General features: G+C 35.6%; 1 protein-coding gene across 7 annotated transcripts in view; it reads right to left on the bottom strand.

Annotated features, from left to right (window-relative positions):
- Positions 1–6440: 6440 nt before the first annotated feature.
- The window catches only part of PCLO (piccolo presynaptic cytomatrix protein), a 314517-nt gene continuing 296573 nt past the window's right edge, over positions 6441–24384 (bottom strand). For all 7 annotated transcript variants that reach the window (XM_023919013.2, XM_023919014.2, XM_086886614.1 and 4 more), the window contains 3 exons: positions 16734–16868; positions 15935–16080; positions 6441–11519 (listed from right to left, as the gene is read on the bottom strand). In XM_023919013.2, the coding sequence (XP_023774781.2) occupies positions 11379–11519; positions 15935–16080; positions 16734–16868 (422 nt within the window). In that variant the 3' untranslated portion in view covers positions 6441–11378. The remainder of the gene's footprint in view (positions 11520–15934; positions 16081–16733; positions 16869–24384) is intronic.

Below are 24384 nucleotides of genomic sequence, written 5' to 3'. Positions count from 1 at the left end.
TCAGACACAGCTGAGACAAAACCAAACGTACTCACCACATGTAAAGCACCCCATAAAACATGGAAGAACAAAGGGGATAACAAGGAGGCATAAAGGGCAGCCACAACTCCTGCAGGAACAGAAAGCAGAAGAGGGGGAGCAGGATCACTTTACCCCTGTTTTTCTGGTTAAGGATGCTGCCCTGTGCAGTGCAGGTCCTCCTCCTCCTCCTCTTCCTCCTCCTCCCCCTTCTCCTCCTCTTCCTCCTCTGGTAGAGAAAAACAGCTTATTTTTTATTTTCCATTCCCAATTTTGTTGCTGTAACTCAGCAATCATCTCCAGTGTGTTATCTTTTACTATGTAACTAGGTTGAGGATATCAGAATTTTAAGCAGGTGTGTGGGCATGTGTGTGTGTGTGTGTGTGTGTGTGTGTGTTTTCTTCTTCAACCTCCCCATACAGTCAGGTGACAGCACAGTGATGAAATGAGCAGATTTGGACACATCAGACCTAAAACGAAATCAGACAGCACTGTTAAAAATTCTACTGCTTGATATTGTTATTTGGTGTTGCTATAGCAGGAGGCTTTTTAAGAACCTCAGAAAAATAGAAAATACTGGTGATTATTTTCACTTATTGCATTAGCAGTGGTACTAAAAACTGAAAGCATCAGTTTGAACCTTTCAGCTCTTGATATTCTTTTCCCAAATACTAAGCACTTTTGAAAAAGAAATATATATATATGGTTCATGTTTTACAGAGGCTATTTCTTCTATCTGGAACATGCACAAAGATTTGGCCATATTTTTTTTCAAAGAAATGAAGGGATATAAGGAATCATTTTTCTCACAGGCATCAGACATTATAATATTGTTACATGGCTCCTTCATTAATACTATAGTCAAAGATTTTTTTCTGTTTCTGTTGTTGACCTATATACTAAAAACTACTTCATTATTAATCTGATATTATGTGATTAAGCCTTGCCTTTGAGAGCTTATTATAATGATTAATATTGCCCTTTGGTGTTCTATGTGGGCACATTAATTTATTATGCCCTCAAATATTTAGTCTTTATGTTGATCATGCCATGATGTATAAAAAAAGTTTAATGAGAGTGATAAACTTAATTTCACCCTCACTGACACTTTTGAGAAGCCTCATGGCAGTAAAACATCATAAATTCTGTAAAATTGTGTTGAACTTAAAGATATTAATAAGCATCATGGTAGTAATAAGAGCTCTTGCACCAAACACTTGCTTTTACTCAAGGAAATCTTATGTAATTTTGAAGCCTATTTATTGATTTTAATAAGGTTTAAATGTATACAGGCTACTTTTCCCCCTCTAACACATCATTAGGAAAGCACACACTTGCTTTGCTATTCTCATGTAAATCAGTATGCAAATGTTGCTGTGATCCACATCACCAGACACTGTTCTTTCAGGAACTTTAGCCATATTTCCTTGGCATGCATGCACTACCTATTTTTTAGCAGCATGATTCTTTTTGGGAACACTGATTCCAGGACTAACAATAGTCAGTAATTTAAAAATATATTTTTAAACTGTGTCTGAAACAGCATTAAAATAAATTGCCTGGGGCTTTGTTTGTCTGTTTGTTTTGTGCATGTGTTTCTGAGCTATTAGAGTGCATGCTGTACATGTCTTATGTCTTTTTATTATACTAGGTGGTTTGAAATACACTAAGAATTATTGGCAACCCCTAGAATTGCATATCAGAAAAAGTCTGGCCTTTCAGGAAAACAACAAAAAGAGATTAATTTCAGATAATTTTAGATGTCACTGCAATGCCCTAAATAGCTCAGATCAATCTATTTTTTTGTCAGTGGTGGTAAGCAAAGTCAGCCTGTGGCTCTGGCTTCTTTTTTTCCTAAAGCAACACCATAAGAGTATTGATTAGTCTGTCTGTAGTGAGCAAGGGATTTCAAACTATGTACAGGATCTATTTTTATTAAAACACATCACTCTTATGTGCTTACCAGGCACTATTTTAGCTCCTAAAACTGCAAGCTCCTTGGCTTGAAATTTTGTGATGATAGTTAAGACTTATTTATTTACCTAAATTTAAATGCCTCCAATGCAGGTCTCTAAGGCTGTGCTGCTCTTCTGTGGTTGGATATAGAGCTAATCCAAGCTAAGGAGCTGAAGAACCATCATCATATGCTTGTGGGAGACAAGGAGTGAATGAAGTGAGGGGATCCTATCTCTGTGACATATCACACCTAGAAAGAAAAAAAACTCTGCTAAGCAGCAGAGCAGAAACCACCAATACTAGCTGAATAAAGATGACATCAAGTGAACTTTGGTAGAGACAGTGCTGTGGAATTTTGCATGGCTGCATCCTTTTATCTGTAATACAATAATGAAAAGAAAACAACGACACCAAATTCTACTGTGCCCTGAACTCTTGCTAGATGAGATTGAGAACAGAATATAGTTCTAACAAAGTGAGTTTTAGATTTCAAGAAGGTAATTTTTCCATATTGCATCTTCTGAATGCCTAAGATGAAGCAAGAATGAAGTGCCCCCAGGTTGCAAAGTCTCTGAATTCTCAAAGCCACATATGAAAATGACTCTGGTTTTACCATAGTGAACTAGAGCAGAGATTGCAAGAAGCTGTGCAGTTGCCCAAATATGTTCAGCCCAAATTTGTCTCAAAAACAACATGAAAGCTCCAGACACTTACTGTCAAAACAAGTGCTTAATGCCCTTTAGTTGTAGTTGCTGTTCTGACCTCCTCTCTTTAGATACACAAAATTATTCCAAGTTTTATTAATTTGATTTTCGGAACACAGAGTTGAAATGTGATTTTCTTTTATTTGATTTCCTCTTAGAGGAAGAGACTGAATAAGGCCTATAATTTACAAAGGAGAGATGAGCAAGTCATGGTAACTTGAAAGCCTTTGTAAAGAGGCTTGCAACTTTCTTGTGCTTCAGCTCCTCACCTTTAAAAAAAGGAATAGCATTTCCATACCATTTGTAGACTGAATTGATGAAATAGATGGTGAATTTTTATAATGATTTTTATTGTTCTTGAAAATTGGTAAAATGTAGCTTTCTGAGAAATCAGAATTTCCCTTGCATACACAATTGCTTCTTCCTTATTTAACTTAAATGAATTTTTCTTGACTGGCATTTTAAAATATTAAGGAATCAAAATGTTATACTTTTAGACTTTTTTTATGGTGATGGACAGGGGCATTTGAAAGTCTGGATAATTCAAAGAAATTTCTATACCTTTATGGTAATACATGACATTAGATCTCCTCCTTGTAGCATTTTCAGAGAATGTCTAAAAACATATGCAATAGCCTTAAATCCTCAATTTAATAGAATTTTTCATGTTTCTATGATGAACTGGAGATCTGAATTATTAAACAAAACCACTAGTGGTTTTCATTAAGCATATGTTCATGCAACAATCTCAAAAATTAATCTAATAATGCATTGGAATATTTAGTAAAAATAAGGAATAAATTAATCAAGATTTTCTATGTATAAGAGCAGTTAGAATCACAACACAGTGAAAAGACAACTTTTAGAAAGTTTTGGAGAACTTTCAGTAGGTGTGCCATTGTGTCATTGTTTAAATATTGAACTTTCTCTCATAAAAAGAGGACTATAGGGGTTTTCAGCCCTGCACTAGTTCCATTGCTCTTTCACCACAATGTTGCATCTCTGTCTGCTTGAATCTTTCATCCCACTTGTAGCTGTCTGTCCTGCTGTTTATTTTTGGCTTAAAGGCTCCTTAAGCAGGAGAGATGATGTAGGGCTGTGCAGCAACTTTGATCTTTGTGCCTTTGCCCCACCAAAGCCCTTCACTGTGGCCTGACCCTGTTTTGGCACACAGCCTGCCACACTGGATTGTTTAACTCAGACATAGGAGTTCACATCTGCCTTTTTGAACTGCATGAGTTTCCCATCAGTTCATTTCTCCTGACTGTCAAGGCTCCTCTAGATAGCCAGGACCCTCCCAACATTGTATTGATCCCAGCTCCCAATATGCTGTCAGTGTCTATCTTTATCTTAGCTGTAGCTGCTGAATTGCAGTCTGTGATGAAAGATTATATTTTGCTTTCTCACCTGTGCTTAAAAATCTTATCTGATACTGTATCACCCAAAGATCCTGATACAGTAAGTGAAATTCTGAAGGACACAGCAATATGGATACTTTGGAAAGGTAAAAGTAATGGTGACTCTATTGCAGAAAAATGACCAACATGTTCAATTAGAAGCTATCCTTCTTCTGTCACACCTACAGTGTCTGAGTCCTTTCAGCAAGCAAACATACCATCTTAGCTATGCTGATACAGATAAAGCATCCAACTATTACTATGTGCTTGGGTTTTTTTCCCAGTTTAAAGTGATGCATGCTGGCATGACATTTGGATAATTTGTTAATGTAACTGCTTTTTATTACATTGTTTTTCTTATTGTGTTGTGGCCTAAATTCATTAATACCCTTAACTGACAGACTGTAATTTGTGTAATTTGAATGCTTATAAAATAGGGTTGGAAAATATGTACTATGTTTTTTCTTCATCAGGCATGTCAGGAAAATCACCTTTGAAAAGTAAGGAGTTTCCTAATTTCCCTTTATAGATACACATGAATTGAGAGTGGTCCTGGAGAGAAGGATTTGGGGTTACTGATGGTTGAAAACTGTAGGTGAGCTGGCAATATGCACTTGCAACCCAGAAAGACAGCTGTATATTGGCTACATCAGAAGCGTGACCAGCAGGGAGGGAGTCCTTTCTGACCCTCTGCTGAGAGCCCTCTGGAGCACTGAGTCCTGCTCTGGGTCCTGCAGGACCTTGAAAGGTCCTATTCCTATTCTATTATTCTATATTATTATTCTATATTATTCTACATTATTCTATTTCTATTAGAAAATATTCTATTATTCTGATTATTCCATGGTTCTGTGCAAAGAATAAAGTCAAAGATACATGTTCGAGATACTCTTGCTGGAGTTCCAGAGAGACTTGTCCTCAGAGCCAGAATGCTAAGCTCAATCTCTATGTATGTTTTTCAGTAACTTCCCTCTCCATGAATTTTAAGTCCAGCCTGTTTTAAAAACATCCCATGAACTCCCCAATTCCCAGTTTTACATCATAGATTCTAAGCTGAGCCCTGCAAATAGCAATGTGAGGAAGTAGCTCATGCATACTTTACTGGGTTCTCTGAGTAAATAAACACATACTTTTGTTAAATATTTTTAATTATTTAAAAAGAAGCATATTATTTAATCATTCTTTCTATGTCTGTGAAGGGACTCTGGGATTTTCTGTCTGTAAACTAGTTTCCTGGAGCTAGATTCAGATAAACCTACAGCTTCCACAGCAGATAATTCCAGTCAGCTCTCTCCCTTAACAATTCAGAAATGCTTTCTAATCATTTCCAGAGGGCCAGTGTGCTGAGCAGGAGCTTCCTCAGCACAATAAAAGAGGATGCAGAAAATTTGAGCTGAGTGTGTGGTGTTTGTTTTAGTCACAACTATTTTCTCAGAGAGAGGTACCCAAAGTGCCTTGAACTCATACCTTAGTGATTGAGGCAGGCACTGGAGGCTGAGTTTCTTTCCTGATGAGCATCAATAGAAGCAATAGAAGTCAGCCTGTGAAAAAGGACACCTCTGTTCCAGAAGCATCCTCAAGTTGTTGCCTATTTCTCGTTACATTATTTTTTGAGAAAAAGGCAGAAACTCAAAGAAAAAATTCCAGTCTATATGTTCAGGTGCCAGACTAAAACAACAATTTATTTTCCTTGGGGAGTATGTTTGAGTTTTTTTAAAAACATAAATCTAATAGAGAAACTATTCAAATATAATGAATATTGATCTAGACATGGCTCAAAAATAGTCCCAATGGGAAAGCATCACAGATGTTATACTAGTCAGGTGAAATTCAGTACTACAAAAAAGATTGCTTAAAGAAAATGATGTATTATTTATAATAAAGTCTAAAATATATTGCTCCTGGAAGCCTTCTTTCTGCTGAAGAGCCAGAGAAAATCCTTCTAGAATTTATAAGCTTTTTTGTATTATGTCTCCATCAGGAGTTTACATGGATATAGAGTTAGGCTACATTTTTAATTCACATTTTCTTCACATTGAGGAGATAAACCCCTGGATATTCCTAAACTGTGCTGTTGTATGCATGTATATTTGTTGTCCATATAGGATGAAACTGTATGAAGATATCAACAAGCTGAATGTTATTCTGGTTCTGAATCTTGTCTGGAAGAAAGTTCTGATGAATGAACTATTCTTTATTTCAAAATGAAGTGTGGGAGAGGAGTTATACCCTGCTAATGCTGAAATAGGACAGAAAATATAGGCATTATGTACAGCAGCACCATAAAACCACTGTGGTCAACAAATGGGAAACATAAACCAGCAAAATAAGTTTTCATGTTAATTATGAAAAAGGAACCAAACCAGATATTTTAAATATTTATTTGTCAGACTGGGATAACAGCCTTTATAGAGCACAATTTGCATAAGTTCTCAAGATACATCCTGTATACAATCACAAAACCATGGCATGGATTTATACATAAAGTGAAAACTGGGACAGATTTACAAGCATTTTTATACAATCTCATACTGCTTCTGTTTCAGTTTTTTCAATTTTTAGAACAAGTCTGTTTTGTTTTCATTTTTTCTGATGATTCTGGAAGCAAAATTGAAATTAAAATAAATCCAAAACAAAATGAATATCAACAAACCACCACCTATGCATGCAACATTCACTGTGGAAACATTACATTTGCCCAAGGACTATTCTTCTTTTTTTGTTGTTTTTGCAGGGTTTTTTTGGTGTTTTTTGGATTTTTTAAACATTGTGTCTGCTGTACACGTTGTCTGTAGCATGACAGCACACGTTAGTCAGCCATTGTTGAGCACCTGAGCACATCACTGAACATCTATAAGGTACAATCAAATAAGGACACACTCACATGCTTAGATGTCAAGTGAAGTTAATAATTTAAACTCAGTTTGTTTTACAAAAATGTATATTTATTTACAGGGTAACAAATTAAGAAAATGACTCTGGTCAAATCATCTAGTTTTAGTTATGGATATCTATATATATTATAACTTTTGAGCTCATCAATATATTTGCTTATTATTTTTTTTTTCAAAATAATAAAACAGAACATATAGAAAACCTTAAAATGCTTCTTATGGTTTAAAGAGAAAGTATCCGGTTTCATTTATTCTTCCTATTTTCCTTCTAAAGGCAACATGTATTTATAAAGAGCAATTCATCCTACATGCCAGGTGTACTGAAAAGTCACAAGGCATGTAGGACTAGAGTTTAAATATAATGTAGGTGGATACTTATGCTAAATTTCCTCTGTTTAATTACCTTTATAAGTTACACTCACACAAATTTTCTCTGCTATTCACATAGGTATGTACATATCTAGATATATACTCAAATAATGAATCTGGGACATTCAACATCGTAGCAATGAAAATAAACTAGTTAAAAATAGTGTCAGTTATGATTCAAATAATAATTTAAAAAAATACTATTAACATCTTTATGATATCTCCATGAAACTAAATCCTAATTAAATAATCTCTATTGGGCTCACACTAGCTTACAATATAATAGATGTCTTCTTTTTCTTCATCATCATTCTCAAAGTGTGAATCAATATCAGCTGGTTACCAGCTACCATATCCCACAATGTAGCCATGCAAACATCCAGCATCCAGAAAAATAATTTGAATATTTCCTAGGTCTTGAATTAAAGCCAGTTCAAGTCAGGAGATTGTTTGATACTGACTTAAACTGGCTTTTGTTTCTTCCATACAGGATCCATGTAATGTAAAACCATGGGTTAAAGAAGCAGCACTCATTGCCCCTGGATACTATCCCTTTAAAGTGTAATGACAAAGAACTAGCTCAACATTCATCATAGAAACTCATTTCTAGTTTTAAACTGGAAAAAAAAGTGGCTGTTTGCTGCTCATTTTATGCATGCTAATAACAATGATAATGTTATAAATCCCTGTCATTTGTAAACACACACACTGTGCTTTTGCTCATTTTTCTGCTTGTTTCCACTCCACAAGGCTTGAACTAAGAAGCAGCTTCAATTTCTGTTGTCTAAGCAGATTTATGAATTAAAAGAGTTAAAATGTCTCTGCTATTGCCTCCCTGCAATGTGTATCTTCAAAGCAATCATAGAAATGTGTGAACTCATTAATAATCAATCACTCAGAAATGAAAAAAGCTGTTGCCACGTCTGAGCACATTTGGCCAGATAAAAGAAACAAAAATAATGAGAAAAAAGAAAAAAAAATATACTGAGATATATACAAAAACGGTAAAAAAATACTAATAGTCCTTGTTTGATTGTTTTTTTTAAAAAACATTGTCACGAGAGTTTTTCCTGACTTCATTCATAAAACAAACAAACAAACAACAAAAAAAGAAACTATGCATTCAAACGTGAATCTGTGTTGCATAGAGTGATTTCAGTACAACCTAGAAATTTGGTCAAGAAAAGGAACTTGGCACACTTTGGTGGCATTCTCTGCCCTCTGAATGATGCTGCCTCAGAAAGCCGAGTGTTTGGGCCCAGAATGCTGCTCCCAAAATGCGTCTGAGACGCGCCCGCCCCGGGTGACGCTGACGGAGCCCCGTGCCTTCTGCAGCTGGCCAAGGCAGTGCCGCGTTCCTCACAAACTCTACTCTTTGTGTTTCACGACAGGAGTCCAAAACTGCCATTTCAACATGCAGAAATATTTTGTGTGTTGTTCAGAGAACCAAAGATGCTTGAATTAAACCAGTTGCCGACAGCTGATTGGCCTCAAAGGCAGCTGTTCCCTACAGCCACAGCTCTACCGCTCAACAAAAGTATTCAATAAAATATCAGCCACATTTGTATGTGTGAGAGCAAAGCACGCCTGTCCACTTTCTCAATTACACATGATGATTACAGGCTTCCAGTAGGGCAGCCAGAGACTGCTTGTTCCTCTCAGAAATCTCCATAGCAACTACCAGTGTGACTTGCTGCCTTTGTAGCAAATCTTAGCAAGAACAAAATCACCAGCAGTTTGCACAAAATTGCACACCTCATGGCTTGCACTTCACACAGACTTTTTTCTTTTGTGGGTCTTTTTTCGAAGTACAAACATAGTATAGTCATCAGGAATGCAAGATAACCCACCAAGAGAGCAACACATATGTCAAATATATCCACACAGGATTTTTTTGTTTCAGTCGGGGATTTTTTCTTTGAAGAATTTTCTTATAAAAACATATACAACATCAAAACATAGAATTTTTACAATAACTCCAGAAGACTATCCTTAAAATATATGAGAGGTAGGGTATACATATACTGGTGAAAGCATAAAATTCAACATTAAAGCACACATCCAACTTCCACTGTCAGTGATGTTGTGTTTTTAAGATAGCTAATAAGATTTTGGTAAGATTGCTCTGCTTGCAAGTTAAGCAGGCTACCAGCAGGTTATGAACAACAGGAGTTTCCTTGGTGTGTGTAACATTGATATAATTTGTTTGTTTCTTTTCACATTCCTGTTCCATGCTGATATTTTAAATTGATAAACATAAACTGAAAACTGTACGTGGGAAGTGTCACCAGATTAAACGGTGTAGCTTTTTCACAGTCAATCCAGTTGCTAAATAACCTAAGCTTTATTTTTGCTTTTTTTTAAAGCGTGTAATATTTTCCAGAAGAATATTCTCAGCTAGTCTTGCACAACCTGTGGAAGTATACTACATATATTCAGAAAATATAAGACAATGTACATTAAATAATTTAATGAAAATTGGAAAGTCTTTTTGGGGCCAGAAAAATAAATATGTGACGTGCAGAAATTTGGTAATTTTCTCTTTAAGTATGCAAAGGTCATGAGATCATATTTCCAGGGAAACTACTTTTTATTTAAGTGAAATATTAAATGACTTCTGGGTAACATGGGAGTTAGTGCCATTGATTCCTGGGTTTTAACAAACTTTTAGGAATGGGAGGAAAAGCTCTCCTTTCTTCAGACATGGTACAAAGGAAAATACAGCAACCAGCCTAAGCCATGCCAGGGCAGAGGTTTCTTCCCAAGTGAACCAACTGCTTGGCTTCAAACCCCTGAAAGAGGGACTTTTTGCTTGGAAGTGCTGACACAGATTTAAAAGTTGCAAGTTGCCTTCTTATTTACTTCTCTCCTAACTGAGAAGCCGTGCTGTTGAGTGGATTATACTCAGACATTCATCTGGGATAGCAAGAGGATATTCTTCATTCTACTGCTGCAGCATCCAGTCAGGAACTGCCATGATGCCCCTTCCCCTTAGATTCCAAGTGTGTCACTAGTGTTGATACAGAGCCCTGCATGGAGAGGGTCACTGTAGGCATGGTGGGGCTGCTGCTCCAAAGTGCCCACAAAATAGCCTAGAATTCATTGTCTCTCTATAGTTTCAGAGCAAGACTGGTTGCTGAAAATCATGGGGACCAGTTGAAATAACTGCATTAGTCCCAGTGCTTAAATCTCTTCAATCTCAAACTGACTTAGACATTCTGAGTCAAAGGATGGGGTGAAATACTGCGTGACTGACATTGAAACAGCATTTTCTCTTTCTGATGTAGTGTCATTTATAACCTGTCCTTTCTCTTTAAAACCACATCCCAAGTTATAGACCGTTTATATAATTTTATTCATCACATTCTAGGAGAGTGGTTTATATCCATTGTTCATACACAGAAACAAATGAAACAATCAGATCTGATTCTCCACAGCATAGTTTTTGAAGGAAAAAGAAAGAAGGAAAAAAGTAATGTAAAATAATATCACCACTCTTGCAAAAACCTTGCAGTTTGTGTCAAGTGGCATAATCTCACTACAGCAAATTATCACAGATCCTAAGGTGCAGAGGAGCAAGTTTTGCACTTTTAATAAGTGAGATTTGGAAAGTCAGTCACCCTAGGTGCTTTTGCATAAAATGATCTCCTTCTGGTTGCACAGGAAACCAAACTGCGCTTCCCATCACACTACCTCCAGCTGCAGCTGAGCTCTGCATTAGCACCTGCCACCAGCCTTCATCATTTCCTTCACAGTTACTCTCTTCACAAAGAGTCCAACAACATGGAGCCCTCGTATCAGTCTTCATTTCAGCCTCACTTTAACTTCTGGGCCCAGATTTTCTTCTCATTTTGCTGTGTTTTGCAGCAAAAATAAGTGTACTAGCCCTCGTTTAAGTGTGCTTTGTAGCCCAGAGACTGCTCTTTTCTACTTTGTATTCTGAAAGACTAGCTAAACACAATGATATCAAACTATATTCTTGAAGTGATGCTGTTTAGAGCAGACTCTGCATGTTTTGTGCCCATAGCAGACAGCTCTGCTCAGTGTGTTTGTGTGGAGCTGACCAACAGTTTGTGCCAGTTTACTATTCTTTTCCTTAGATCCACTTTGTCAAGCCAGATATAAGCTTCCCCAATCAGTGTCTTTTTCATAAACTTCCCTCCATTGGAGACAAGCAGAATCTGTGAAAATAATTATGATAATAATAATAATTATCATCATCATCATCAATGTGCACAGTAACATAATACTAGCAAAACAGGAAAGATTCAGAAATGTTGAGCTCAAATATTCTCCACTCAGAAAAGAAACACTGACCATCACTTTTTATATAGTCACCTCTCCCTTCGCAGAAAGCCTTGTAAAAACTGAATCTTCTCCTGCTTCTCTTTCCTTATCATGAGACGTAGCAATTAGAAGATGACAATCTTTAATAGTAATGAGCAATTTGTTCACCTGCTGGTTACCAAAGATGAGCATAAGATCAAGTTACATGATAAAGCTTTGTGCAAGTGCAGTAGAGCTCTTGTTAAGTCTGTGGAAGTCTGGTGCAGACTGAGTGTACAAGGCTCTCTGTGCAGTGTCATCCAACCACATATTTTCCAGCTAAAGAGGCTTGTGCCATGAAAACAATACACTTTTCTGAAGGACTTGACTCATTCTGAGGATCTATAGGGTCATTTTACATGTTTCTAAGAAAATGTATTTGATAATATTTATAATTCATGGCATGAGTTATAGTTACATATTCAGAAAGATTTAGCATTTCTTAATTCTTAAGTAATCAAATGAACAAGCACAATGTGAGTTTTTTTGGGTTTTGGATGGGTTTTGTTTTGTTTTGTTTTGTTTTTGGTTGTGTTGTTGCTTTTTTTAACTTCCCAAGTTTTTCAAAAAGAGAAAGAAATAATGAAGATCTGCATTTCCATGACAGGATTAGTAGCAGGTTTGTGATATTCACCATTACTGAGCAGACCTCAAGAAGAAACAAGCAAGGAAAATGATAACTGGAGGAGGCTGTCACTCTCCATGTGAACCAGCAGGAGAAAAAAAAGGGCATTTTGCTGTTTGATTTCAAAGATCTATGCTCGAAGAAAATTGACAAAACACAAGGGTTTTGCACTCTGCTGAAACCACATGGCAGTAGAAATGTAACAGATCTGTAGAAGAACTAGAATCAAGAATTTCACCATTTTTGAAAATTTTCCATTCTTATTTGGAAAGCAAATTAAGAAATGCAAACTTTACATTACAAATAAAATAAAAAATAAATTTTCAAAATGGAAGAAATGCAAATGTTTTCTAGAATAGGCTTCCTATTTCCTTGTCCAGTTTTGGTATCAATTGGCAACCTGGACAGCTTAGGTATCTAATGGCTACTAGTCAACATGTTTGAGAAGGGAAAACTCTTAGGCACTGAACTAATAGGAAACTAATAGGAAACTCCATTCATCAGAAAACGTGTCCTTGAGGAAAATAGGAATCATGCCTCCAGCACTGATGGCTTTCTAGGCCCCTGGTTTTGGTATTTGTTGAAGAATGAACTGCACAGAAGCTGGGAAGCCAAACCAGAACATCTGTGAAATTTGTTGTTCTGGGTTTTCCTGATTAGCCTTGCCTAGGACATGATGTATTTCTAATTGCAGTGAGCCAGGAGCCAGAAGCTTCATGCTTTCCAGAAGGGTCCCAGGTGAGTTGCCAAGGAACAGGGAAATCAGACAAGCGAGATAAAAACTGCCAGGGGCTAAGAAAAGTGCCCATCTGAAAATTGTCAAATGTTTTCCACAGAATGTTTTCATTCTGAGACAATCAAAAGTTTTGGGAAAAAAAAAATTATCCAATTTTTCTTAGTTCTGTCCTTGATCCTACTCCTTATTCCTCCCAGATGGAACCCTAGGATATATCTTCTCTAGCTTGTGTCTCTCATCCTTGTTTCCTCTGTGTTCTAGGCTTTAAATTCCAGTCTTGTTATACTGTATCAGTTAGTCTTAGTTTCTAAGCCACAGGGACTTTTTTTCTTATTTATTCCCAATACTCTGTATCAGACACTTCAAGTTTTTCTCAAATTTGTTTTTTTAGACTGCAGTCCCTTGTCTTAATTTCTGCCTCTTGTTGGTTCTCATAGCTCTTTATATTGTATTTTTTATTATTATGTTTGATCTCATCTTACACCCTTTTTCTGATCTTATTTTCTCCCATCATCTTCTAGTTCCATTTTTGTTCTTTAAATTCTTGGTTTGTTTAATTTCCCTCTTCCCATCTCTTTGGACTGTGTCCATCTCTGTGCCCTAAATGTTCATCACTCAAATTCAGCATTCAAATCATCCTGGTTCATGCATTGCCATAGAAACAAATCGACTGTTGAGCTTGATGAGCACATAGAAACAGATGTACTGAGTCAGATTAAAGCTCCCTCCAAACAAATATTTTGTTTCCAAAAGAGCAGAGGGCAGAATATATGGCAGCATATAAGAGCAAATCAATTAAGTAGTTATACTCTCTCAAAATACCTACTGAGGTCTGTGGACCATTGACTTATTGAGTCACAGGCAGTAAGTTTGTATTTTACAGAATTTGATGTCTTTCATCTGAAAATTTATCCTTTTATTTTCTCAATTACTTTTTCTGTGAAAATATTTAGCACATTATATAAAGGCAATATATTTTATGGCTCAAACTCCAATTTTTATTTCACTTTTCTCTTTGTTTTAAACTTGTTCCTTGATACTTTTACATGATACTTTAATGGCCTTCAATCTCTTTCTTAGCTCTGGCATGCAGCATCAGCATGTATCATAGAATCATAGAACATGCTGAGTTTAAAGACATCAATCAGGATCATCGAGAAAAACTCCTGACCCTGTGCAGGGCACCCCAAGAACGGCACCATGCACCTGAGAGAGTTGTCCAAATGTTTCTTGAACTCTGTCAGGCTTGGTGCCATGACCACTTCCCTGGGGAGCCTGTTCCAGTGCCCATCCACCCTCTGGGTGAAAAACTTTCTCCTGACATCCAGCCTAAATCTCCTTGACTCTGCTTCAGGCTGTTCACTTGAGTCCTGTCATTGGTGACAACAGTGAACAGATCAGTGCCTGCCCTTCTGCTTCCCCTCAGGAGCATGTTGAAGAACACAATGAGGTCTCCCCTCAGTCTCCTCTTGTCTTTATATTCTCAGAGTTCCAGAGGAAATGTTTTCAAGTCTCAGGCCAACTGTTCTTATGTGTATGTCACCCGCTATCTTCCTCCTTAAATCCTGATGAATTATTTTTCCTTAGGACTCTGTGAATTCTTTACTGGTCTAGCCTATATGTTTTCCTCTTCAAACCACCACTGGAAACATTTTTTTTTTTTAAATTTGCTTTTAAACTTTGGCAAGATCATTTTATTGATCACTTTAGCTTTTCCTAGAAAATGTCAATTCTTATACTGAAAAACAGTATCTATTTTAGGGGTCTTGTTTTGTAGGTAACATCCATTTTGATTGCAATGTTAAGTAAGGATACAAGCAATAAGCATAATGTAAGCACTTCAATAATCCAGACTAACTTTGGTCACCATAATGTAGCTGTTTCATTCAGGCTGGTCTTACAGATTTATAGGTTCATAGGTTCATCAGCTGGATGCTGATGTGCCCAACAATGCCTTCCACTGACTTTTAAGGCTGGCATACAGATACCCCTTGAATTTCTTCTCCCTCTCCACTGACTGGAGGAAGCCTGAATATATGTTTTATGTGTATTCTCTTCTGATGTAAAAATAAATGGAGGTAGACAAATTGAATCCAACCTGTCTAAAAAAAAAAGCAAGTCTGGCCATATGACCAAATCTGTCTAAGCAACTAAAACACAGGAGAGGGACTGTTCCTGAGCCAGTTCCTTGCATCATTTGATGTGTCACAGACTGACAAAAAGTCAGCTCCAATACAAATGTACCAGAGAATATCTGGCTTGGCATAATTACTGAATTCTTGGCAGAATTACTGAATTCTCAGCATCTGAGATTGACTATTGTGTCAAATTCTAGGTACCACAACTTTTAAAGAAGTTGGAGAAATGGAGAGAATGATAAAATTATTAGGTGTTTAGGCAAAAAGACATATCAAAGAAATTTGATTGACTTAGCCTGGAAAAGTAGAGAGGAGAGATAAGAAACAGCCTTTCAGTGTAAACCCTATGCTTTTTAAATTAAAAAGAAGACAAATCAGCTTTCCTTTGTACTTTGTAAGGCTACTTAAGGATAAGGGAACTTAATTTAAAAATATGACATATTTTATTTTGATATTGTGCTAAAATTTCCAAATACATAGAAAATTATTCTTGGAAGGCATGTATAACTCTCTTCTCTGGGGGATTTTAAGAACAGATCAAGCTTAAAATTTTCAGACCTGATCTATAAATACTCTTCCTCAGTGTGGTGTGATGGAGTAATCCATCTTTTAATGTCTCCTCTAGCCTGATATTTCCATTATTATATAACTGTGTTACTTTTTTTTAGTTTCTCTTTTCAGCAAACAACTGGGGTAGAAGATTGAGCTCAAATGCACATAGCATAGCACAGACAACATCCCAAATTAGGATTTAACAAAATGCAGAATTACCTGAAGAGAATGCCCAGCAGGACTCAAGCTAAATCTAAATGTTTCATTGAATGAAGGCTCTCGGTCATGCCTGCATACCCTGGTTTTCTTCTTAATTACTCTCTTTTGGGTAGAGATATTGACAACATACAGCTTCACGTACAGGTCTGGGGAAGAATAGTTCAATTTGTTAAATACAGCAGCTTTTAAATAATCATTGTTAATGATTTCAGCAGAGGGGAATTCTGTGAAAAAATTATATTTTACAAAGTCATATTCTGTTCTCATTCACATGATGTAGAAATGGACTCACCCAACTAAATCCAAAGGAATTATTTTGCCATTAAAGGAAAAAAATACCTCATTATCTTTATCTATGTATTAAAATATAATTAATATAATTATATATATTAAATAATATATATAATATATATAATATAATTATATGTATTAAAATATAATTAAACATGAGATTTTTGTTTTTAAAAAGCTTTTTCACAAAAATACAATCCTCTACTTTTAATACTTGTTCTTTAATAACCTAGAAATTTATGATTTTTACTAAAATTAAAAGTGGATTAATTTTTAAAAATAAAAAGTAAACTAAAAAGAGGATTGATTCGAGAGTTAATTTGCTTCTACAAAATGTTTTTGCTTTCATTAAAGTTGCTCATAGGAGAAAAAAAGCACTTCAAAAAGAATCCTGTAGAGTATGTCATCCAGGCTAAGATGCAATTTTCTTTTCCATTTTAGTGATGATGCTAAGATACAATCTACTTTATATTTTCAAAGTATCATGAAGCTGTTTTCTTAGTGATACCTGGAAGATGATCTGGAGATTTAAATTTGTATGTGATATTTCTGCACTGAAGGATTTCTACTATCAGTTGTTCTCCATCTGTCTTCATTTCCTTCTTTAATGCAATCTTGATTTCACCCATAACCTGTGTTTTACCTGTAAAAGCAATAAAAACAACCCTTATTAATATAAAAGGAAACCAAATGTATGTTTCTAACTTGGAGAGAAGTGAAAATTTATGTTGTTTTTTTTTTTTTTTTTCTTAATTTAGATTTGGTTTTGTTTGGTTTTTTAATATAGTTTTTATAGCTTACTTATAGCTCATAATTTTAAGTCAGGAGTGTAAGGATAATGAATAGCTTGGATGAGCAAATGGCAGGTACATGGCATACACTTGTATAACTAGATTATATGCTTCAGAAGATATTTAGAATGTATTTGCCTCAGTGGAGCTTTTTTCCCAAGAATGGAAATTTCTCTAAGAGTCATTACAAGTCACATAACAGTCACTGCAATTCACCTTTTCAGAAACATTTACTACAAGGTTCTGAAGTTATCTCCTTTAAAAAAAAAAAAAAAAAGGAAGAAAAGGTGAAAGAGAACTTTCAATGGAGTGTTAAAAGTAAGATATTCAAAGGCAATGAAGTAAAGCTGGTGAAGTCAGCACTTCATTTCACCTTCCTACATACATGGAGCAATATCATTCTCACAGTTTAAAGGGATGTGCTTAGAGTGACCTTTAAAAGTAAAGGTAATTTCTCTGCTTATGTGAGTAGAAATACAGGCCCATTATTTCTACACCTTATGGATTTCTCTCTAAATCAGTTCAGAGATGGAGAGAAGCCACAGAAGGAAATGTAGACAAAGCCTTTTTGCCTTTCCTCTGCCTGTCCTCCCACAAGCCTTTCCAGAAGGCAGGCAGAGTGCAGCAGAGCTATATCTTCCAAATGCGTAGGGTGGTGGGAGCAGAGCATCCTCACCTCAGTTCTCTCATGTCATGGTGGGGGTTGTGCTTCTACATCTATTGTCCTGCCACTGAAAATTTAATTTCATCTTGCTCTTCTCTTTAGACATTAGTTCAAAAGAAATCAAACCATAAAGCCACTGGGTTTCTTTATTACATAGTTTCTGGTGCCAGCAGGCTTTAACACTTAACTGGAAATTCTAGAAGCTTGTGACAAGATATTGTAAGGTGCAAAGCAACTCTGCAGAAAATAAATAATTATGATACATCTGAAGAAGGTTCTCAATTAAAGAGTGTTAAATTGCCAAGTGGCATGTAAAGATTACTTCTCGTATCACAAGTGTGCAATCAAATTTGAATAACACTCTCTAAGAATGGCAGCTTCTGTTTCACGTATGTCAATTCTTTTTTTTTCCCTACTTAAAGTAGTTTGAGACATCATGAGTAAAAGTGTAATAACAAATAATCACAACTACTAACTGTCCCCTAACTCTTCTCACAAACCAAAGCTGGAATTTAATATAGTTACAGTCCATAATAAATTTGTAATCCAGCTTCAGTTGGGCCAGCACTTCTTCTGTTTTTGCTAAGGTGTGAGAAGACCTGTTGTAAGGCAAGTAATTCTTTCACAATATTTAATAATCACAGGAACATTCTTATAAGTTTGAATATGCAATAATAGCATATTTTTCTGCTACATGATTGTGCAAATATAATGAAGTTTTCATCTTATGATGCCAGCAGAAAAGACCATTGGTAGCTGGGATGAAAGAAGGAATGTACATGCCCAACAATGTCCCTGTTGTTATCCATTATATCCCTGGTGTTATAATGCCTTTTCCCTGAAAAGTGTTGAGTTTCCATTGGGCCCATCTTGGTTAAAATGTGGATTTTGAGTGACTTGAAGGAAAGACAAAATTATAACACCTTCTTTTCTCTGTAGATAAAATTCTCAAATTTCTGATAAAGACATGACACACTTGAATGGTGCTTAAATCTGATTTTGTGATCAATATTGGTTCTTGCACTGACTCCTGGAAACCTGAAAAAAGCCCAGCATGGAAAGTTTTAGGACACCCCTAATATTAGTTTCAGGACATTTTTAGTTAATCACAGGCTTTTCTGGAAAATGTACTTGATTTTTTTGTTTATTCCCTCTCTGTCCTTTAAGCTCTATTTGCATTAGTTGTTAGGACCTCGTCTTGATTGCCTTAGTGCTTCCTTTTTCATTTAGGTGTGCATTAAACTTGAGATGAGGTGGACTGTATGCTGTGAGCCAGAAGAAAGGATATATGCTTCCAGGAAAATATATTTGAATATTCCAAAACTATTTCTCAGCATCTGGAATTTTTCCATGGACTATTCTGTATTGCCTAATACTCTTTAGGACAAGAAATCCTGCTTCACTGTTTAAGCATCTTGGGGAAAACAGCTGCAAACTCATGAAGGATGATAGCTTTCTTGTGCTTCCATACTAATTTTCATTTCTCCCACAGCATGAGTGAAGGAGAATTAACACCAGCCTTATGAGACATTGTACTAGAATAAATCAGCACTTCAGAACCCACCAGTTCTGTAGACTGAGAAGGGATTCCTATTCCTTCTACTGCTTAGCTTTTCACCCTTTCTCATATATGTTCATTAGATCTTTCCTTTGGTGGGTGTGCAAAAATAAAGCAGATGTGCCCTGTTTTGTGGAGTTGATTGTCTAAATGAAAATGAGAGATATATTGATGAAGGGAATGGTTAATAATGAACCATCTAAGAGCTGGTGGGAGTTCACAGTGGGCTGAGCTGGACATGAATGTGTCATGTGTTTGATGTGACAGAAATAAACTTCCTCAGGGTGTCATGGGATTGGATATCCCAAGGATTACATTGGTAGGAATAAATCAAAATATACAGCAGCCATTCACAACCTTTTGCCTTCTTATAGAAGTTTAGAAAACATCAATCATAAGTGATGTGAGAATGGAACTGATTGCAGGTATTTTAGTACATTGGATGGCAATAAATTCTACAATACAACTCTGAATTGTGCATGTCTTTTTTAAGGAAGTATTAATGTGGTTTCCCAAGGAAATGAAAAAAAAATAATTCGAGTAGTAAAATTTTCCTCAATAAAAGTTATTTTCAGATGGAAGAGGTGCAAAACCAGATTATCACAGTGACAAGGAACCATATAGTAAAGCACTAAAAAAATTACTGTCTAATTTAGTTTAGAAAACAAGGAGTGAAAAAGAGATGTTTTCATCTCTTTACAGTTCTACTATGCTACAGTAAAAATTGAAAAGAATAAGAGATGTTTAAACTGAATTAGTGTGATAATTTACCTGTTTCACGTGTCAAATGCACACTTACTGATATACCACAAGAGGACCACGCACAGCATCCTGTTCACTTTTTCAACATGCCAACTTGTAGGCAAGCAATTCTTAAATATATCTATATCTGTACATGGGATTAAAAACATCCTTGTTTTGTTGTTTTGATTTTTTTAATGACTGCACACTTCTTTTTAGGGGACCAGTTTTATTAATAATTAATTAGCAATTAAAAGGAGGTGGTTATTAACTAAATTGCTACAAGGTATTTCAGAAGTCAAGGAGTTTAAATCTGCTGTGGTGATGGCAACACCAAAGCTGTTGTTCTAGTAGAAGTGTTACATTCTGCATTGTGAAAGGTAAATTAGTTTTTCTATTAGTTTTAATTGGCTGCTGTTGTAAATCACAGGATGTGTCATCTGCCCTGTTGTCAGTTCCAGAGATTCATAAGCATGGATTGTGCTCCCATTCCTTTTTAATCAAATGCCTGCTGTCAAACAGAATTACTCAAGACAGAAGTAAGTAGTTACCACCCATCATTCCAAGTTATCAAGGCTAATTCAGCAATGCATTAAATGAGCAAGTAAATCTCACTGCAGAATGGCAGGAATTTTATTCAGTTCAATTGTCTAAATGTAATGTTCTGAGATAATTTGAACTTTTATCTTAGAATAAGTTGAATTGCTTTCTGACATTGACTATGTATTTTCACATAGATGGATAATGTATGAGTAGGTTAAACTTGGAAATTTAAATATAAGATGCCTAAACTCTGCTAGTTGATAAACATCATACTTGAGTAATTTCCTGAATGGACGCCAGATGGCCAGGAAACAGAATCAGGAAAATGCATAAACTGACATTTTGTTTCATAATTGTGTAATTGGTATGGGCCCTCCTGTTCCAGAAGACTGATTGGGGGGTGCTAGAGCAGTGGAATTCAACATAAAATACAAGGGGAAAAATATTAACAAGTATTTCCCAGAATTTTTCTTTTCAAATGAGGATTATACATTAAATTATTGTTAACAAAATAGGTAGGAAATGCTCTTCTGGAGCTTCAGGGGTCAGACACTTTATGGTGAAAGATATTAAATCAGAGGAAGGTCCTTCTAAACAGCTTCCAGAGATATTGGCCTACTGGAGAGATGCATAATCTTCTTAGGTCTTTATCTGTTTTGATACACTAAGAGATTAAATTAATGTACCTCTGAGGGCTTTGTACAGTGTTTATTGATAGAATAAAGAAATTTTTTGGATGTACTTAACTACCATTTGTCTCATAGGTATTTAATGACTTGGAATTGGATAGTTATCTCTAACATGGTGTAATGAGAAATAATATATTCCAGAATCAAACAAATCAAATACTTCTATGTAGCTGTACTTCTTAAATAAACAAAATCTTGTATTCAGCTATGTTAGGATAAGTTTATATTATCTAGAAAATTAAAACATATAGTAGCATGTCATCAAATCTAAGTAATCCGAGATTCCAATCCAAGTCTCAATAACTTGAATTAAAATAAGGACCCAAATTACAGATTTAAAATATGGGACATGATTAAAGACAACACAAAAACATGGGTGCTGTCACAAGACCCATGTTCCTAGTAGCTTTCTGTGTTCTTAGATTTCATCTCTCAGAGATGGAGTTAATAACATCTCTTAGAGTGGATTTAGTAACTGGGATTGGGGTTTCTGTGACAAGACTTTGATTGTGTAAACGTGGACAGAACTTTGGAGTTTGATCCCAGGAGAAAACACAAAGTCTTTTGAAGGCTGATGAGGACCTTGCCACTGTCAAGAATGTCTCCACAGTAAGCCATGAAGTTTGTACAGGTGGAATTTTCTGTCTAACACAGTGACATTGTACCAAGAAATATGTTTCTGCTGGATTCCTTTAATGCTATTTTAAGAACCAGAAGTTTGTCCTCCAGCAGACAGCTGTGCTTCAGTAAAATAAGATAACATGCTCTTATTGCAATAAATAATTCAGTATTACTGCAAATAGTAGGCTATATATATACAGTATATAAGTTTCAGTATTAGAGCTAAACAACTACAACTGAAGGTAAAGCAAAAGTACTCAGTATAATTTTAAACATTTATATATCAAGAAGTTAAAATGCCAGCCAAAACCTTCCACTCTTTTTTAAGCAACTCTTTCTCTCTCTTTTTTTATTTTTTTTTTACCATCACACAAGTTACTTGCTGTACCAGCTGTTTGCATTCATGCTTTTCATCCTCTTCCTTGGGCATGAGATACTGCCTAAGCTACTGCAAAATAATGATGAATAACCTTCATAAACAAGGCTTCCCAATGTTTACAGGCTCCAACGTTTTCTGTCCTTATGGGTTTTTTTATGTCCTTCTTTTTGTCTTTTACCTTTTGCACGCATATTTCTTTCTCTAGGAAAATTGCCCATTTTTTCTTGTAGGCTGGTTTTATATTCATTTTTCTTCTGCAGTAAGAAAAAATCAGACATCTAATACAGTTTTAATACTTCCTCCTTTCTTACAGTGCTTTAAATATATGTTGGGATTATTACCATGGGTCTCTCTCAATAAATATGGGGTGGAATATGTTCTGAAATTTATTGCTCCTCTTGGAACTGAATACTCGGTTTGCTCCTCACAGTGCAATCAACAGCTCATGAGACAAACTGAAGCTCAGAGAAAAGCTGTATGCCCTAAATCCTTATTTTAAGAAAATAAAAAAAAAAAGGTTGTACATAATATGTTTTTGAAAATAGAGAAAATCCTTTGCTTCTTGAGATGTAGAATATTTCCCAGAAAATATATAAGTTCTTTTTCATTTATTGGTCATTCTGTGTGTGCCTCCCTTCCATAGGTTTTATTAATCATTTTTGAAAGGAAAATGCAAAAGAATTCCAAATAAAATAAATTAAACTGGAGCTCAGTTCTGTTTGTACATTGATGGCATATGTAAAAACTTTTGATCTGAAGTAATGTGATGTGTGGGAAAATAACACTGATGCTTCACAATATGCTGAAATATGAAAAATAAAGACATGTACTTGTACCAATCCAATTTCAACCAGCTTATTTCTGTTGTGTGATTTTCTTAAATGTTGTAGGAAAAGTGAGGCAGTGGGAAGAGTATAGTGAAGGAATAATGTTAGAGGAGGTGAATCTGAGGAAAGTTTCACTAGTGTCAGAAGTTGCCTAAGCCAGTAATCTGAATGACAGTATAGGGGATCAGAGGCTTCCCCAGCAAGATTTTTTTTTTTCCCAGTAATCCGACTTATCTCTGTACCATAGAGATATTTGGAATAAATGGAGGGAAAATAATGAAACATGTAAATATCAAATATAGGTGATCAGAAGTTACTCCACAGATTGATTTCAACAATGCAGTTGAACACAGAATATCCATGTTCATTTGACTGGTAGTGGCTAAAGAGAGAAAGAAAATGAAGTGAGGGAAGTCAAGATATTTACACAACTAACTCATAGTACTTTATACTTCTTATTTATAAATCTTCCACTTCTGTGGAAGGGAATTCTTGTGTTCTAAACTGATAATTCTATCAACATCGTCTGCAATTCCTTCAAATACCAGATTTCCCCAAAATTTATCTGCGATTTAGAATTACAAAGTAACAACAGGGCTCATCATAAGGAAGTGTTTATGTCTAATGCAAACTCCCTGAATTTTGTAGGCAGTAGGGATAATACCTTTTTTAAACTTTAAGTGTTTGGATGGATAAATGCCTTTGGAGGTGCCTGCAATTTTTTAAAGTGTTAGTTGAAAGGCAAGTTAATAGCTTTCATTTAAAAAACAGATTTTTAGCCAATGAAATTAGGCTAAAACTATAAAAATTAAAATTTACAGCTCCATCATTTTCCATAACTTTAGAGAAAGCCAAAACTTGAGAGAAAGCTAAAATGATGGTTGAAATTATTCTTGTGATTTTAATTGAACTTCAAAGATAAGTGCATCCTGGATCTGAAAGGGAAAACTATGCAATCTCAGAAGGAAAAACTCTTCAACCACCTTTGTTCCTTTTCATCCTCACCATAAATCACTGCCCAAGTCTAAATATCTATTCATAGTCTTCACAATTTTAGCATCTTATATAATGAGACATATCAGAGGCTGCAGATTCAGCTGCATAAAAGATGGCTTGCCACAGCACATCTGAAATTTTGATGATGAAAGGCACACTTTGCCCTGACTTTTTGTATAAAAAATAATTTCATACAGGGAGAAGAAGAAAACCAATGTTCTACATACAGAGCAATCTGAACCTTAGATATTTAGGCTTATTCTACTGCAGCTTTACCAAGGAGAAAATGTGTTGCTAAAGGGGGAAAAAATTTGCAAACTGCTTGTAAAAGTCTGAGTTTGACATATCCA

Source organism: Cyanistes caeruleus, chromosome 4 (genome assembly GCF_971803275.1).
Source record: "Cyanistes caeruleus chromosome 4, bCyaCae1.hap1.1, whole genome shotgun sequence".
Classification (NCBI taxonomy): Eukaryota; Metazoa; Chordata; class Aves; order Passeriformes; family Paridae; genus Cyanistes; species Cyanistes caeruleus.
This window is presented reverse-complemented; position numbering and strand designations above follow the sequence as displayed.